At 40.9% G+C, this 18,797-nt stretch overlaps 2 protein-coding genes across 2 annotated transcripts; one reads left to right on the top strand and one right to left on the bottom strand.

Moving 5' to 3' along the window:
• Positions 1–3,608: 3,608 nt before the first annotated feature.
• Positions 3,609–7,617, bottom strand: K441DRAFT_663706 (putative zinc finger protein). Its single transcript, XM_067649241.1, has 7 exons — positions 7,221–7,617; positions 6,644–6,836; positions 6,209–6,589; positions 5,551–6,132; positions 5,365–5,476; positions 5,049–5,315; positions 3,609–4,981 (listed from the first exon to the last, which is right to left on the bottom strand). The coding sequence occupies exons 1-7, from the start codon at positions 7,512–7,514 to the stop codon at positions 3,727–3,729; spliced, it is 3,084 nt and encodes a 1,027-aa protein (XP_067501526.1). The 5' UTR covers positions 7,515–7,617; the 3' UTR covers positions 3,609–3,726.
• A 256-nt stretch (positions 7,618–7,873) lies between these two features.
• On the top strand, positions 7,874–12,153 carry K441DRAFT_663704 (uncharacterized protein). Its single transcript, XM_067649240.1, has 11 exons — positions 7,874–8,089; positions 8,279–8,895; positions 9,158–9,262; positions 9,477–9,700; positions 9,751–9,784; positions 9,837–10,018; positions 10,157–11,063; positions 11,128–11,313; positions 11,450–11,600; positions 11,652–11,744; positions 11,793–12,153. The coding sequence occupies exons 1-11, from the start codon at positions 7,916–7,918 to the stop codon at positions 11,820–11,822; spliced, it is 2,703 nt and encodes a 900-aa protein (XP_067501525.1). The 5' UTR covers positions 7,874–7,915; the 3' UTR covers positions 11,823–12,153.
• Positions 12,154–18,797: the final 6,644 nt, after the last annotated feature.

The following is an 18,797-nucleotide window of genomic DNA, read 5'->3' as shown; positions in this document are numbered from 1 at the left end:
CTCATCCGAAGTATCCCTTCCCAAGCTGGCGTCCACAACTTGGCACTAAGCCTATGGACAGCATTATCAGAGCCAAAGAGCCTGTGACCCTTATCGATATGCGTGGACGTAAACCAGCGTGCGGGTGGAAGCACCAGGGTGAGTTTTGTGAGTTTAGTTAAGGCAGCAAGGCAGAAATTGTTAATTAGGACTGCCTCATCAAAACTAGTTAAGAAAGTCGTGAATATGATAGCTGAGGCCCTACTTTAACCCTCCAGAATACAGATAATAATTAAAAAGGTCTTTATTGTGGACATGTGAATGACTATTTAAATTTGAGGTGTGTGGCGAGACCGCACTTACAAATCTCACCGGGTAAGCCACTCTGGTTACCTCAGAAGCTCAGACCAAGAAATCGATTACGGATATAAGAATATCCGCACCGTCCGCTAAGCTGATTTAGGACGGTAATCGTTTTCTTGGTCTGAGTTATCTCATGAATCAGACCCCCGGGGAGAAATCGCGCCACGACGTAGCTAAGGGCTAGCGCTACGCTTGTGGACCTTACCCTAGTACTGTGGACTCCTGGACCAATTAGATCACACCAAGAGGAATTTCTCCCCGAGGGTCTGAGAGCTTATAGGCGCCCTTTGTATAAGAACTCAATGTTTCTTATTAGGCGACGACTCTTCTATTACAACGCTATATCTCAACCCTTTTATAACGTCTAGTTATTATAAAAATACTATAAGGTAGGAGCTCTTTAATTTCTCTATCTATTGCAATAAATAACAACGTCGTGGCTATATTAGTTAGTCGTATTTTCGTTAGTTGTATTTTCATCGGTCGCAAAAATCGTCAGTCGCAAAACTCGTCGGTCGCAATCTTACCTCACTGCTCTGCTCAAAGCTCTGCATGAGGCTCTGCTCGAAGCTCTGCACGAGGCTCTGCTCGAAGCTCTGCTCGAAGCTCTGCACGAGGCTTTTCTCGAAGCTCTGCACNAGGCTTTTCCCGAAGCTCTGCACGAGGCTCTGCTCGAAGCTCTGCTCGAGGCTCTACTCGAAGCTCTGCTCGAAGCTCCATACCTTATATACTTCTCTACGTCTAATTATCTCTAAAATACTACAAGCTAAAAGCTCTTTTTCTTCTCTATTACCTCTACGTTATAGCAATATTATAGCTCTATTTTACAAGAAGTTAGACATAGGCAGTTGGTCGTTTTAGTCTATTTTATCGCAATCTTGCCTTACTACCAAAAATTACATACTTCTCTACGTCTAATTATCTCTAAAATAGTACGAGCTAAAAGCCCTTTGTCTTCTCTATCGCCTCTATATTATNGCGATATNGTAGCTTTATTNTNTAAGAAGTTAGATATAGGTAGTNNGTNAGNTTTGGCCNAAAATCTACAAACATTCAAATTTAAAATTAACTTACGTTCTACGACGATGTATCTCGCCCCCTAATATTCTTAGTAGGGGGTTATAATTTATAAATATATAGATATAATTACCTAAAGAATCTATTGCATCAATAAAATATATAATAAATCTCGTGGTTAGGACGTCGCTCGTAGAAATACACAAAATTTGATTTTTAAAACATTCATTTCTTACCAAAGCGACGCCCATAAGCTCTCAGAAGATTTTGCTGGTGGCAGGGGGGTGCGCAGGGGGGTAAAATTAGTGCACTATTCTGATTGGTTTAGGAGTTAGTGTCGCCGGAACAAATCTTTTGCGGAGCGTCTGATTCATGAGATAAGGTCTGAGAGACTTTGGCGAGATTTGTAGAAAACGTAAACACTGTTTATATGAGAAGACCTCATCAACTTTAACGAAATTGATCTACCCTTCCACAATACTTGTCAATATAAAAATTATACCAAATTATAGAGAAAAGCCTACTCTATATATCTATGAGATTCTTAGCTCCTTATACCCACGCGATGTTAAAAGGAAGTTGTCGTGGTAGAGGCCACAATTTTACCTCTGCACGAGGCTCTGCACGAAGCTCTGCACGAAGCTCTGCATTAAGCTTTGCACGAAGCTTTACTAAGGCTCTGCACGAGGCTCTGCCCAAAGCTTATCCCCTAGTAATAGCAGAGGCACTCTAGGCCAAGGGAGGATATTTTCAAGGAAGGACCTAACTATAGCACCTACTAGGTGTTACAATAGCTTTAAGTAGTAGATATTTATATATCTATATCGTTTTATCTATATTAGCAGACTATTTAATTAGATATAATATATGCTTACGCTTTAACGAAATTAATGTTAAGACCGAGCGATAGCTATATAATAAAATTTATACCATTTAGAAGCCCTAAGTCTTAAAAAAAAAGTGACTACGTATAGTAATAATAACGCGTTGTATAAATAAATAAATTAGATATCCGCAATATCCGTTTTACGGATTTTGCTTACGCTTTAAACAAAACTCGCCAAACGCTCTCAGACGTGATTTTGCCATTCGGAAGACGGCGTAGGTTATTCCGACACTAGCTAAAATATCACGTCTGAGCTCGCTGAGGTAACCACCCGGAATTCAGCCCGTGTCGTAAACCGCCAATGATAGCCTAGAATTATTTTCTCGCCTTGGATTGCCAGTTCGATTTGGAGTATTTCTAAGGATATTAGCTGCGCAACCCCCGCCTCGACTCATCATGCATGGAATTCCGCTTCAGTCTCTCCATTGCCAACAGGCTGCAGTCGCCAAATCCCGGCACGTTTCTAGATGTCCATCCTCCACACAATCTCAAAATCGTTTAATAAGTCAAGTACAATTCTCGTACGACTGCACAGCTTTGACGCCTTGAAGGAAGAATTTTGAATATCTTTATGAGGTCAGCGAAGGGACCCGCCCGGAGCCTCGACTAAGCCTGCTGCCTCAGACGCGCATATCCTGTGAATCTACAACAGTTAACCAATGGTGGTCTGGAATTCCCAACCAGCCATAAATTTTAGGTTTCAATTTGTAACAATTTCTAACATTAGCAATACCGTTGAGGCTCAAAGAAACTGCGCAACCCCCGCCACCGAAGTAGTCTCCAATGTCCGCCTTGTGTCTGCCTGGACCCTCAACCGGCCTACGAGGCATATTTTCAGCGCCAACATCAAACCCTGGTGCCCCGTGAGCAGCGCCCAAGGTGTAAAGACCAATCATAGAGCAGATTCTCTGCACGAGTCTTACTTGTGCTCGCCTCACTTTTCAATGTTGAGACGCTAATCCAGCAACATGTCCAAAAGTATACTAGCAAAGTGCCAAGCACAAGTCAAAGCCCAATCAGAGCGTGAGTACTCTGGTGACAGTGAATTTTCAGGTTCGAAATGACTGCAGGAATCTTTCACGAGTATGACAGGTTACTGCGTAACCCCCACTCCGTGAGTAATTTTCACCACTCCTAGAAATCAAATCTGTGGAAAACTATTAGCAGCGATTCATTATACGAGCTCTAGAGAGGTCGTTAGCAACAAGAAAATAATTTCTCATTAGCCTTACAGGCGAAAAGCTCTGTAGGGCGTAAACACATCAACCAGTAATCCTGTATGATTCGGTGGCAACCAGCAGCAGCTTAAGCGTAGTACCGAAGCAGATAGGCAGACCTCACAGAGAACGAGACAATTACTAGGTGCATGCGCGACATAAATCAATATTTGGTCCAGTAGCTGACATCTTTAGAACCCCCTGTTATTATCTAAACGTTCTTTAATCCACTAACACAACCATATATTCGATGAAACAGTATTATTAACCTTGTTTCTGAGCCAACTCCAGCGCACGATCCTCCGATGATACCTCCTGTGAGTTTAAATACCTTTGAAGTGCTGCTTGTTCTTCAAGATGCTGTTTTATGCAAGCTTGGCCAGTTACGGATTGATAGTGGCGTGCCAAAGCAGCAGCGAGAGCAAAACCTCTCCCACAACCCCATTCGCTACCATCTTGCAATGTCCCTCTACAGTAAAATTTCTTTTCTCCACTATGTAAATTTTCGTGTCTCTTGCGATCGTGTTGTCTTGCAAAGCCCTTCCCGCATATCCTGCACGGGAAAGGACGTTCGTCTGTATGCGTTCGACGGTGTGCTTGCAGGTTGTAAGCTCGTGTAAACTTTTTAGAGCACATAGGGCATTGAAAAACAGACGGCGTCTTTGGCTTGCGAGCGCTCTTCGAGACTAAATTGGACGTAGGGATGGCCGCTGGCTCTGGCGTTGAAGACCGCGAATTTGTTGGGGATTTGGACGGCGCTCTGGCAGGGAATTCTGATGGGAATTGGACTTCTTCCACCACAGATAACCCATGATAGTCTGCCATATGCTTGTCTAAATCTTTCGCTGTCGCACATCCGAAAGCCGCCATCTGACAACCTTCAATAGTACAGCGGTATGCGCGATCATGCTTTGATACATGCTGTTCACGCTGCTCTGAATTAGGAAAGCCAGCTGAGAAGAAATCGCAACTGAACCTAGGGCACTTGAATAAATTGGTACCGTACAGTCGCTCGAGTCTGCAGCGACTTGAATCGTCCGAGGCAGAAGAGACTTCGCGCTCCAGGGCTATCCGAACACGACTGACAAGGCCGGATAAATTCAAAATTGCTTCCTCAGACGATGTGCTTCCATGGAAGTGCAGTTTCTTTCTGGAAGCAACAGCTGCCTGCATGAGTCTGTCGAAAAACGGATAATCCTTTAATTGCTTCAGCCTCTCATAGTTTCTGTTTGAAACCACGACACGGCTCTTTGGCGAAGCCCAGTGCAGATCGAGAAAGTTATCCAAACCTTCGGCAAGCAACCGTAGTGACTCACAACTTATATCACTGCTAAGTCCGGCTTCCAAATGGCTCACCCAATATACCACAGCATAATCGAAGAAAGCGAAATAGCCTTTCGGAAGCAAGGACTGGATATCATCTCCGCAAAAACCCGGGAGGTTGAGGTAGTTTAAGCACAGGACTGCCATATTGAGCTCTTCTACATTGCGAACAATGTGACGATCATCAATTAGGAAGCTGGAAGCCATTGTTAGTATGAAGTTCATTGATATGCGTCGACGGTAGATCTATGCAGGCCACTTACAGTTTCGCTGTAAGGTGAACAAGTTCAACTGTTCCATCACCACGGATCTCAACAAGGGATCCGCAAAGATCCTTGGAGTCCACTCGGAACCGACGGCGTTCCATTTCAACAGAACGACGTTCAATGTCGATTGATTTAGCTCCTTGGATTTCATGCCATTTTAGAGGACGTTTGGTGCACACGAGCCAGCCTAGCAGCATAAGAGAGTCTTTTTTCTCAGGAAGAGAAATGTGGTCATTGAAGATTCGTTTTATGATTCTTGAATACCTGTCGCCACAATGTCAGTTGCATATGGACGAAAGCAATTAATACATACGCCTGGTTTATCTCTTTGGGAAATACATTCGGCTCAAGTTCCTCATCTAGGCTATCTTGGGACGTTTGATCTAGTAGGTTGCGGCTGATTAACTTTGCCAATAAGAACATGCCTTCAAGTTCGTTGAAGTTAGCGGTTTGGTAAGCTTCGAGAAGGTAAGTAGCTCTCCTCTAGGAAAGGTCCTACCTCCAGAAGCTGTGACTATTCTCCCTGCTATCTCGTCTCTGTTATCATCCTGAAGTTCAAATTTTTCTTGAATCTTTTTACTCCATGCGTTAGCATACAGTTCAATATCACATCTGTTATCCTCGCCCCTGATTTTCAGCGTTGGAAGCATCGAAAGATCCTTTCGACCCGGGCCATCATCCTGACTGATGAAAAGACAACGAATACTGCCGAAATCCGTCCGAGAAGGGGAGTCGATTAAATCACGGAACCAAGATGTGATCTCTTTACGATCCTCACGGTTACATTCATCCAGACCGTCAAGGATAATGTAGGTGCGTTCGCTGTTCTTTATCGCCATACTCAATATTTCTTTTACCAAAGAAGGTCCGGTCAGAACTGCTTCACCGCTAGTGGAGGCTTTCTCGTATAGGTAAGATAGTAGCATGTCATTCTGGCACAGGATCTGGGATATTAACCCCCGCGCGACTGCAACAAAACTGTTGCGTTGAGAGTCATCATGCCTACAATAAAAGAATAACACCGTCGTCGAGGTGAGTTTTCGGGCCCTTTCAATAACAAGAGATGCGAGGATCGTCTTACCTAAAGCTTATCGTCAGGAAAATCCGGAAGAAGTGGACTTTGAAATAGATGGAAATCATGTTATTGATATACTTACCAGCGCCAGGAATACCGTTGAGCCACAGTGCAGGTGTCGAACAGAATTGGGGGTCAAACCAGGCTTTAAATTTATTCATATCGAAAAGCCACCCACCAGTCTCCGGGTACTCTGATCGTATGGACGAAGCATTATACTGGTCTGTCTCAGTGCTGGCTGCGTGAAGCCAGGTGTTGACGGTAGTTCGGCGTCGAGATTCCTCTGCGTCCCTGATTAATTTGAACTGAGCTTCATGATATGCCCGAGATTGTTGGGATTCTTCAATCTGGAGCAAATTCGCTTGACTTTCTATCAAACTTCTATGCCGACGCATGCTATCAGAGAGACCAGAAAATTTAGACTTGAATGTTTTCCAAGTAGCTTGAAACAGTTGTCTCCACACTAACTAACATGTTAGCAAAAGGGTTCATAAAGTTGCATTAAGATAAAACAAACTTCGCTGTTGAAAATACTTCAGGGCTCTTCGGTGGAATTCAAGGATATCCTCGTACATCAAGGTTAAAACTCTAACCATATGCGGATTGTCTTGAAAGACGGATTGATACTGTAATAGAAGTGGCATATCCTGTCCAATTGTCTGGTACACATCTAAGAGTTCATTGAATGCCTCTGCGTATGAACTAGCGACCTGATGCATTATAAGCCTCTCGCAAGATTAACGTTGCAAGCTTTAGAAGCCAGCTTTTCCTAATTTGAGAAATGAAGAAACATTGTAGCTTATTTCATGAGTAAATATATGGTTGGATGGGTAAGAAAAAGAGACGTAGTAGTTTGAGACAGGGTTTGCGTCTGCGAGACATCTTAAACCCATTTATGGGACGGCCGTGTCTCTTACAGTGTACTTGACGACACCTGAGTAGCATGTGTACTTTGTTAATCTAACAGAAAAATCCTCATGGCTACTTAAGCAGCCATGGTGTCCCTAGAAACCACATGGTAGGACCACTGAAGATGCTTAGGCATGCGCGAACCAACCAAGCCAGGATTAAGGATATAAGTCTTGAGTACTTACTTGCAAAAGAAACTTCATTGGACCCCAAACGAAAGCAACGAATTCGGAGCTATTACAAAAGACTTCTACCACTTTACCGTATTGCTCCATCGCTTCAAGGAAAGGTTTCAACCGGGATAGATTTTGTAGCCTTCTTTGAGAGTGCTGCTTCTTTTGCAAGTCATCGATAGCGAGATTGAGACCTTTGATATCGGTGAAGGAAAAGTTCTGCTTTTCTTGCCTACTGAGGTCTTTCTTGAAAGAATCTAGAACTCTTCGAAACAGATCATCCTGGGGCGGAGAAGCGGTGCTCATGATGGAGGCTAGGTGTACCTAGGTATACGGAAATCTAAACGAAACTCCGTTATGGCCGATTGCTTGCTGTTGTTGTGGCGCGGAGTTTTCCACATGAAGGTTGAGTTCATAAGACCATGCAGCAGTGCAGATTATTTTGCCTCACCTGAATATCCCCGATGGAACGTGGCTGTGCACATCAGCCTCCAGATTCGCCTTGCCCCGAGTCGGGTTATGCTCCGCCACCTGGCTTAGCTCTAAGCAAATTTGACAGAGCATTAAGCAGACAACAATAATTTCTCAAGGAAGTTAGGCAGCCATATTTAGGCGAGCTTTCGTCAGTACTCATCCCCACCAGTTTTATGTCTACCGCCGCCCAAGCCTCGCATGAACTGAATGTTTAGCCTTCTGGGTCTTTCCAAATGATAACTACAACAACTCAGAAGCGACCATGCCCATTTACGGATGACACTCGAGATGATTTCGAACCGTCGCCGCTGAGATTCAGAGATCAGTCTCCTATCACCGAATTCGAGGCGGATGAAAACTACGAAGCAACGCACTTGGCAGCTTCGCCGGAGATATGTTATGGCTCAGTAAGGTTTCCCTTCCTACTACTCAGTCAATCAAAATGCATATAAAGCCTCGGAGAGGTAAAGACGAACAATTAATCAACCCACACCATCTAAATGTTTCCATTGCTAGGATGGATTCATGTTCTGTATCCTCGAAAACAGACCTGCCCCCTAAGAAACTATTTCTATATTATAACTAACTTAGTGTAGATCATCGATGTTAAAGCCCGGGTTCATGACTGCGTGATAGATTCAGTCAGTACTTCCATTTCGGGCGATGAATTTGTCAAGTTCGACCTTCTTAGGCGGAATGGCGTTTCAGCCCTTGCAACTTCAGCTGGATCTATTGCAGCAATCATCAACACCAAGACAAGTCTCGGGCTTCAAGGCTTAGACTTGGCAGATCTAAAGCTTGTCCGCCTGGAAGCCTTTGTTTCAGCCATGGAGTGGAATAAAGGTCTCCGTGCCTGGAGAAGTAATAAAGAACACGCAGTTATTATGGTGGAGATTAATATCTACGGTCCTAGGCAAGATGCCGAAGCAGTGGGAACGGTGCTTACGAAAGCCGCACTTTTTCTGCAACAGCCGCGCTATAATCCCGAGTCTAAAGATTACTTTAATCCCCATTACATACGACTCGTCGATTCCTTGGACGACATATATACCACGCTGACGATATTTACGGGGGATAGTATAGAAATGGGTGAGGCCGTAGCTGTGAACCAGGCCTCTACTTCCGACATCAGCTCAATCCTTGACACACTCTCTCACCGTGGCTATTTAAAAAATGGCACAACCGATCGCCGAATCAAGAGTGTATTGCTGGAGTATGTATTTTGTGTTTCTTGTTACATCACGCCATTCTGGGATATTTTGCTCTCGATATGTACAAAATGCAGGCTGTTTTTTGGGCAATAAACCCATATTAAACACGTAAGGCCACGCAAGGAAGACATACACACAAACCCACGTATTTTACTCACACACTGTATCTAGCTTCTTGTAATCGAGTCGAAGATCTGAGTGGCGACTTACTTCTTCATAATTGCTTTCACACTGACCATGCTAACTCTCTTATTGTGCCCATAGCCACCAAAAACAGGCGGTGGACTTTATCGCAAGAAGAGAAACAGGCGACTTGCCTCTCTCACTAAGTCTTTGGCGATATGAGAACCAGACATCTGAGGTACCTTAGTGAGTCTCTCCCATTAGAATAATATGAAACTATTGCTGGGAAACTGCACGAGAAGTTCAAAATTCAGCCAATAACTATGCTCATGTTTGTGCGGAGTCTCTGAAGTGGCTGGGTAAATTATAACTGGTTAGATTTGTATGGCGAGGATGCCATAAGATATCTTGACTGGACTAAGTTCTGTGAAGAGAGGCACAAACTGACAAGGCGCTCTAGTTATCAACACCTCATCAGTGGCGTCAAGAGCAGAACACTGGACGACGCTAAAGGGGGTATTCTTGCCGATGATATGGGTCTTGGAAAATCTCTCGTTATGATATCAACCATCGCGGGCTCACTCGAACGGGCCCATACCTTTTCGACGAGTGAGAACAATCTCGCGTCTGGAAATCGGCCGATTGTTGCATCTAAAGCAACACTAATCGTTGCTCCATCTCCATGTATGTTCGCAAATACTTGACAATTTGTGGATGTCTCTAACTCGCCTCAGTGTTAATAGACAGTTGGGTAGACGAGATTCGAAAGTGAGGCTTCTGGCAACCGTCTGCATAAGTAGCTGCTAATCGCTTCTATCAGGCACACTTATTCAAGCTCTCTAACGTTCCATAAACATCATGGCCAAAACAGGCAGTCTGAAATGCCTCGACTGTTTTCCTCCGAAATTGTACTCACTACATACGCTACAGTCGCAGCTGAGTACTGTCGTGGTGGAAATATTCTAGATCAGGTAAGATGGTTTAGGATAGTGCTTGACGAAGGTAATAAGCATCATTTCCCTAAATTATCAATTTCAAGATCCTGTAGCTTCGATTAAGCGCAACACATTGCATGCACAAGAATCAACATTTACGCAAGTTTACAATGCGTGAAAATTAGTAATGCTAACGATATTCAAGCGCACGATATTCGAAATAAGTCCACAAAGCAGTACGAAGCAATCTCCGCACTTCAGGCACAGCATCGCTGGTGTTTAACAGGCACACCTATCCAAAACTCTTTAGAGGATCTCGGAGCTCTTGTTTCCTTTCTTCGGGTACCGATTATGGAAGAATCAGCTAATTTCAGAAAATACATTGCTAATATGGGCAAATCTCCTTCAGCCGATTCGTTCTCAAACTTACGTTTGCTGCTGGGATCCATCTGCTTGCGACGGACTAGAGATATCCTGGATATGTCCACTCCAGTCACAGAGATACGTCAAATCCAATTTTCAGCAACGGAGCGTGCGGAATACCAGCTTATAGAGCAAAGTTGCAGGCAAGCAATTGACATGGCTGTCAGCGGCAGAAGACGTGCGCTAGTCAATCATACTGTGCTAGAATCACTTCTAAAGCTCCGCTTGTTTTGCAATAATGGAAGTAACGAGCAAACCTTCGAAGTTTTTTCAGATGGATTACCATCAGATTCTTATGAGGCGTTTACTTACCTTCAACAAATTGACCAAGCGGACTGTGCGTACTGCTCATGTAGTGTTTACTTCGTGGATGGCACACATGATTCAGGCGGGGCAAAGCTGACAGCGTGCCCTCACCTCATCTGTGTAAGTTGCATAGGGCGTTATCAGATGGAGCTTGAGCAGCAGCGTAAAGGAAATAAAAATTATTGTCCGATATGTCGAAAATATGACCGCTCTAACCACGCCGAAAGAACGGTTGAGAGATCACAAGAAAATAGCTTGGGCAAAAGCCAAAATTATAACAAGCAGCTACAACACCACTATCCTATGTTTTCGGATAGATCTTACCCGTCGAAACTTTTGGCGCTTCTAGAAGACTTGAAAAACTTGCGAAATGGGGAAAAAAGGTTGTATTTGTACCAAGTTCTTGTGGTCTTTCTAGCGTACTGTTGCTAACTTGATATTATATAGCATTGTCTTTTCCTCATGGAAAAAGACTCTCAACATTGCTGCTCGCCTTTTAGAGAATACTGGAATACGCTTTGATCGCATTGATGGGTCGCTAACACTTCCAGAAAGGAAAAAAGTGCTGGCAGATTTCCGGTCGAACGGAGGAGCAACTGTTTTGTTTATGACTCTCGGTACTGGGGCTGTTGGGTATGTCTCATTTCTATTCAATCAATATAGTCTTATAGAAAGAAGTCATCTTCGGTCTACATAAGATTGTAACATGGCTCACTTTCATCTGTTAAAAAGCCCTTGCCTTTCATACCGTACACGCTAATCTTAATAGCCTCAACCTCGCCGTAGCATCACGAATTTACCTTCTCGAACCTCAATGGAATCCTTCAATAGAAAATCAGGCTATCGGGCGTGCCCTCCGTATTGGACAGACGAGCCAAGTTACTGTAATCCGGTATATTATGAAGAGCACTGTAGAAGAGGTCTGGGCTAATGTCCTGGAGCTTTGGCAATCTGCTGATTCACAATCGTAGAGTATTCAAGCTCGTCAACTGAGAAAATTGCATCTCGCAGGAGGTGGTTTCCGTAAAGACGGCAAAGAAACCCAGCTGTTAAACGATATGATGGTATTGTTGTCTCCTTTAACATTGATTTATTATCACTGACTGTTACAGGATATGCTCCAACCAGGGCATTTTGCATGAGCTATGATATCCTGAGAGGGACACGACAGGAGAGTATCACATTTACCAATCACATAGATTGTCCCTTCCAGGGTTGCATTTTGGCGCTAGGGTATTAGAAAGTTGCTCCTAGAATGTTACTGGGCATTTGCGCTTCCAGCGTGCTTTTCTGTTTATTATATTTCCCCACGAATTCGACTAGGTTGTCCGCGACTTCCTTCAGGTGCGAGAAGCTGAGGAAATGCTGTCCGTCCTTCATTGTTACTAGTCTCGCATCAGGCGAGTTCTTGAACAGCTTAATTTCTTGTTCCGCATTTAGAACTGAGTAGACAGCATCACCCGTACCCTAAACTCATGTCGTTAGCAAAAATATTGATCTACTTCTGGGAGGTTGCTTGGAACCTTGGCAAACTTACATGTAACCATAACACAGGGCACTTGTCGACCTGAATCGAAGTTCCTTACTACCATCGTAATACTGTCTGACGACCTAGATCGTCTATACGAACTATGTCTCAGTTGTCTCATATCTTGAGCTCGTATGTCTCATCGAACGTCTCATTACCTGTTTCTCTTAACTATGACCTACTACATGACGACGTCGTCGTCATTGTATTTGGGACCTACCTGATGTATATAAGAGAGCTTCTAGAGCCCTCTTTAATAAAACAGAGTTCTCATTCCTGATCGTCCGTTTAACAGTTATAAGCCCAGGCCGTTTACTGCATTATCTTTGATTCCAAAGCCTTTATTCCCATTAATTTTAATTATTATCTTAATCGTAGATAACTACCCACAATGACTTCTTAACAAGAAACCCCTCCCGTTATTATATTATCCGTTATCCTTACAAGCCCAAATAATTAGGACGAATGGATTAAGGTTATTAAGTTAAAAGCGAATAATAATTGTCTCTAGAAGTATGTTGACCCATTAACACCTAAGACTAATCTGCTATAGCTTAAAGAACCTATTTATACCTTACCTAAGGATGCTAATAGCTGGGGGAAGACGAAGCTCGCGGACCTAGATAAGGAGGAGAAGGAGGAGCTCCATATGCTTAAAGCCGACTATAGGGACAATATAAAGCTATATAGAAAACAGTTGTTAGCTTTTAATACGTTACGCAGCCACATCCTAAGCTCTATCTTATGTACCTACCTTATCTACACGTTTAAATGCACCACCACCTATAACGTCTTAGTATCTCTTAAAAAGAGAATTACTCTAACTAACCACGCCCAAAAGCTTTAAATAGCCACTTAATATGCAAGGCTTAAGAAGGCGCCTCGGAACTAGAACTTTAAGATCTAGTTATAAGAGTGGGAGAAGGTGTACACTAAGTGTAAGGAGTAAGCTCTACCTAAGGTAAATAGTAATTGTTTAGTAAAAGACTTCGCGTATATAGTTAAATTAATTACACTAAGCTAGTTAGAATATTGGAAGAACGAGCTTAATAAGCGTAAGTAGGAGAAGAAGACGCTTTCTACCTTTTTTAAACTGGTTGAAATATACCGAAACTACTATTATACGGACCTCGCCCAGAAGGGCAAAACCCCATAAGGAGGATTATTTAGAGTTACCTTTAAAGATGACTCACCGAATTTAAAGCCTAAATTAAAGCCTTAATTATTAGCAGATAAGTAGAAGAAGGAGAGGCAACCGCTACTAGAGTGCCTATGCGGAAAACGTTACTACTTTAATAAGTGCTAGTACATCGTAGAGTTAATTCCTCGCCTATTGTGGTTTAAACCAAGTAATAAAATTTAGAAGAAGGTAGATAAGAAGATTGCTAATACAACACCTGAAATTAAGGCTCGTATTAAGTAAATTAAAAAGGATGATTAAGCCAATAAGGATAATCAAGCCAATAAAAAGCTAAAGGAAGGTAGCAATTAGAGCTTATAAGGGCCTACCGGAAACTTTACAGTTTATTATATAGAATTTAATAACACAACTTCCAATTACAAGCTTCGCGATAGTGTAATTCTTAACTTAGGAACCAGCCTATATATCTTTAACAATAGAGCTAGGTTTATTAGCGATATTAAGCCTATATTAGAACGTGTCTACATAGGCTCGCATATAGAAGAAATCGTAGGCTATAGTACAGCTATAGTCACAATTAACAACCTAAAAGGGAAGAGATAGATATAGCTCTTAGGAGCAGCCTTTATACCAGGCTTCTATACCAACTTAGTATATCTTAATAAGCTTAATAATAAGGGAGTCTACTAGAATAACAAAGAGAACACTCTCTTCTATAGCGACGACAAGACGTACGCCTACTATGGCCGCCACTATAGTTAAAACACCATTAAATACAATAAGCTAAAAAGTGACTTACCTAAGGCTTTATTTGCGACTTAATTAAAGCCAATAAAGCATTTATTAAAGCCTCTATTAAATTAGGTAGAAGGCTATATATAGCACTAGCAAATGGGCTATGTAGGAAAAGACGCGATTAAGTAACTACCTTAATTAGTAACGGGCGCGATTATAAAAGGCCCAACGACGGTAGAATATAAATCGTATAGAGTAAGTAAAGCTTATAAGGTGGTATCTAGAAGACCTCCAACTTAGTCACTGGTTCCTTTCTATAGAATCTACCTTAATTTAATACCCGGAATAGTCGCATTTAATAGCAATAAGTACGTGGTATACTTCCTTAATAACGCAACGCGAATAAATAAGGTAGAGATAATGGCTAAGAAGTCGTCCCTTACCCAAATTATCATTAAATATTGTAATGTTATTAAACAACAATATAGCTTTAAGGTAGCCATTATCCACATAGATAAAGAGACGTCTCTTATAGGCGAATTTAAGGAATAGGCAGCTAAACGAGAAATTAGTATTAAAAAATCAGCACCTAATACTTAATTATAGAACGGTCTAGCGGAACAATCTAGGGGGGTAATTATATAGAAGGCTTAGTATATAAGAATTAAGGCTTATCTACTAGAGAAGCTATATCTTAAAGTTTATAAAGCAGCTACCTATCTACTCAATCGAACGCCTAGTAGAAGACTTAGGTAAAAGACACCATTTAAGAGAATCTAGTTAGCTATAGGTATATCACCACTAAAACTAAATATAGGCTACCTATAAGTCTACGGCTGTAGGGCCTACCCTCTTAAGTATAATATTCCACGCCTAAATAAGCTTACGCTAAGGGCCTATATAGGATATCTGGTAGAATATAATTTAATAAATATATTCCGAATCTACATTCCTAGTTAAAAGAAGGTTATAAAAACTAGAGATATAAAGTTTAATAAGCGGTTACTCTATAATAACTTATAGCTAGATCTAGCAAATATACTCTAAGTTAGAACTAACTAAATATTAGAAGTTATTAATATTTATTAAATATAGGATCTCTAAAATAAATTAGAATTGTTATCTAACGAAAGCAATAAGACTTAAGACGAGATTTAAGTTAACACTAAAGGGAGACAATAGGTAGAATCTGGTAGAAATAAGGAAGAGCCTAATATTAAGAGTAGTAAGCAACAAGATTTAAGCTCTAAAGACGACTTAGCTCTAGGGCTTCCTACTCTAAATAAGATACCAGAACCTAACTTACCGGAGCCTCTACTACCGTCCTTAAATACCTCGGTAAAGAAGCTATACTATATTCTAGTTCCGACCGATAAAGCTAAGCCAAAGAAGAAGATTAATAGCGATGTAGGAAAGTAAAATGTAGTTAAAGGAAAGAGACTTAAAGGATGATCAAAGATCTACGTAGGCTTTTTTACTAATATTACTAACTAGAGCCTTCTAGCTTAAAGATCAGCCTTTAATATAGGGCTTACATTTTATAAAAAGCTGTACCGCGATTAGCTCCTACCGCCACCTAGAAATTAGAAGGAGCTTTAAAGACATTAATATAAGGAAGAGTTCGCGGCTACTGCCTAAAAGAAATATACGGACCTTTAAAATTAAGGAACGTTTTAAGTTATTAATAAGACAATCTATACTAAAACAGTGCCTATTATCTGGGTATTTATATATAAGACTAATATTAACGGATATCTAATAAGGTTTAAAGCTTGTTTTTACGTATAAGGTAATCTACAAAAGTTAGTTTACAAGAACACCTATACCGCAACTTTAGCAGCAAGATTATTTAGAGCCTTAATGGCTATTATCGCAATATTTAACCTGGACTACTAATAAGGCGACGCTGTTAATGTATTTATAAACAGCGTAATTAATAAAGTTATGTACGTTAAGTATCTAGATAGATTTCTAATTAAGGGCAAGTACCTACTTCTCTAAAGAGCCCTCTATAGATTAAGGCAATTACCTCTACTATAGCATAGTAACTTAACAACAACGCTAAAAAAGAAAGGCTTAAAGCTAGTGGCGGAGGAGCCTTGCCTATATCACAACAATTAGCTAATAGTCTTCTTCTACGTCAACAATATCACAGCTATATTTAGGAAGAAAGACCTACTTAAGCTCTAAACCTTTAAGGAGCACCTTATAAGAAAGTATAAGATAAAGGACCTAGGTAACTTTACCTAGTTCTTAGGAATTTAAATTATCTATAATAAAAAGAATAGGAAGCTCTAGCTTAGCTAGAATTCCTATATTAATAAAATTGCGACAAGCTTTAAAGTTAAAGATTATCGTAAGATATATATACTAATGGGTATTAAGGAACTTAAGCCTAATCTAGAGTAAGCCTCTAAGTAGGATACCTACGCCTATTAGAGGAAAGTCGGATCTATGCTCTATACAGCTAATATTACTTATTTAGATATAGCGAGAACAGTAAGTAAGCTATTAGAATTCTTACAAAATCCATTACCAATTCATGACGCAGCTGCTATAAGGGCAATTGCCTACCTTAATTAAACCAAAACTCTTGCGATTAAGTACTTAAAGGAGAATATAATAAACCAGATCTTTACAAGGGCCAGCGATATATTATTTGGCAACAACCTAGTGAGTAAAAAGAGTACAGAAGGTTATCTATTTACCTTATTTAGAGGGCCAATTAACTAGCGATCTATAAAGCAGAAGTTAGTAATAAAATTAAGCATAAAAGTAGAGTTTCTAGCCCTATCGCATGCAGCTACCGAGTCAATTTGGTGGCAGCGATTCTTTAAAAAAATTAGATTTAACCCTAATAAGAAGCAAATAATATATTGCGATAACCTATAGACGATTTAACTACTTACTAAAAGCGATGTGGAGCTTAACACTAAGCTTTAACACGTTAATATTTATCACTACTAGCTCCGCCAGGAAGTTTGTAAAGGAAGCATTAATATTAAATAGGTGCCTACTGCGGATATAATAGCAGACGGCCTAATAAAGGCTCTACCTTGTTAAAAGCACGAGACATTTGTTTAGTAATTAAACCTTATTAATATTAAGGATCTAATTTAATTCGATTTAAATAATATTTAGGCAAGGTAAATATATAAAGGATTTCCTTTAACTTAACACTAAATTGCTATTATGACTTTTTAGTATTTTCTACAGCAGCCCAGAAGGCTCTGTGCAGCTAGGGGGGTGTATCAACCTAAATCGAAGTTCCTTACTACCATTGTAATACTGTCTGACGACCTAGATCGTCTATACGAACTATGTCTCAGTTGTCTCGTATCTTGAGCTCGTATGTCTCATCGAACGTCTCATTACCTATTTCTCTTAACTATGACCTACTACATGACGACATCGTCGTCATTGTATTTAGGACCTACCTAATGTATATAAGAGAGCTTTTAGAGCCCTCTTTAATAAAACAGAGTTCTTATTCCTGATCGTCCGTTCAACAGCACTCCACACCCCAGAGTCTTGGGTGCAGTCCATCGCGGTCACGCAGGTTTATAACAGTCATTCGCGCTCTGCGTCTTCCACCATCCCCTTAATAGTTCTGCTTGATTGTCTTCTTCTAGAATTCCCGCACTTCCTTCGCACAGTTCTTTCCAAATCCGATATCGATCAGGGAATTGCAGTAGCCATCATCTGGCTCGAAGTTAGGCGCGTAGCCATTAGTAGTCTAGGCATCGATGGTTCCGGTGAGTAACTTTGGGGCATCCCATCTTGGGGAGCGGGTGTGGTCCGACCTGAAGTCCAGAGGTACCGAGAGGAATTATTCCTTAAATCTACTTCTAGGTTAATTTTATCCTTCCATAGTAGTACGCACTTTGAATATCTCTCAAAACTTCCTTCGAAAACCTTTACTAGACCTACCCTCTTCAGTGCAACTAATGCCATTCTTATAGTGATCCATCCACAGTGTGTTCGACAGGCAAGCCGCTCAACAAGCGCGCCTGCGATTGATTGATTATTAATCAATCAATCGCAACCAGGAATTGTCATTAAGTAATTAATTACAACCATGAATTCTCATCAAGCGCCTGCAATTAATTAATATAAAATCTCACTAACAGAGGTGGTTCGTGATAGACTTTTAGTGTTAAGGTGTCCGATTTTAATAAGGTGTACAGTATTAATCTAATTAGATTACTTGGGAATACAGTAATTAAATACGCTAAGATTAACAGGTTTAGCGTAGTCTGCCACTAGAACGCGTTTTATTATCTATATTTACTTACGCCTGTCCCTATAGAGTTTACTTAATTGTCTTCTAACCTCCATTACCTTAACTACCTCTAATACTATATCTCTTAACCCCTTTTAACGAGCCAAACGAAGGCCTAGAACCTCGCCCTTACCCTTACTATCTTCATCATTATTAAATTTAACACCGTTAACACGTAATTCCCCTATTCTAATTAATAACGCGCTTAAATTATAGGGTAGTAAGGTACCCAAAATACTTACTTTACCTTAACTAACTCTATTAAATATATAACTAGGTAACGCTTTAGCTTCTTATATCTTTACGATTAAGTAGGACAAGCTTCGCTATAATTTAAATCTATTAAAAGAACCTCGCTATTAAGCTAGGCACAAGTAGCACGTTAATACTAGTTTTACACCCTTACTAATCTATAGGTATAGTGCAGATAT

This window comes from Cenococcum geophilum (assembly GCF_001692895.1).
Source record: "Cenococcum geophilum 1.58 unplaced genomic scaffold K441scaffold_34, whole genome shotgun sequence".
NCBI classification, from domain to species: domain Eukaryota; kingdom Fungi; phylum Ascomycota; class Dothideomycetes; order Gloniales; family Gloniaceae; genus Cenococcum; species Cenococcum geophilum.
This window is presented reverse-complemented; position numbering and strand designations above follow the sequence as displayed.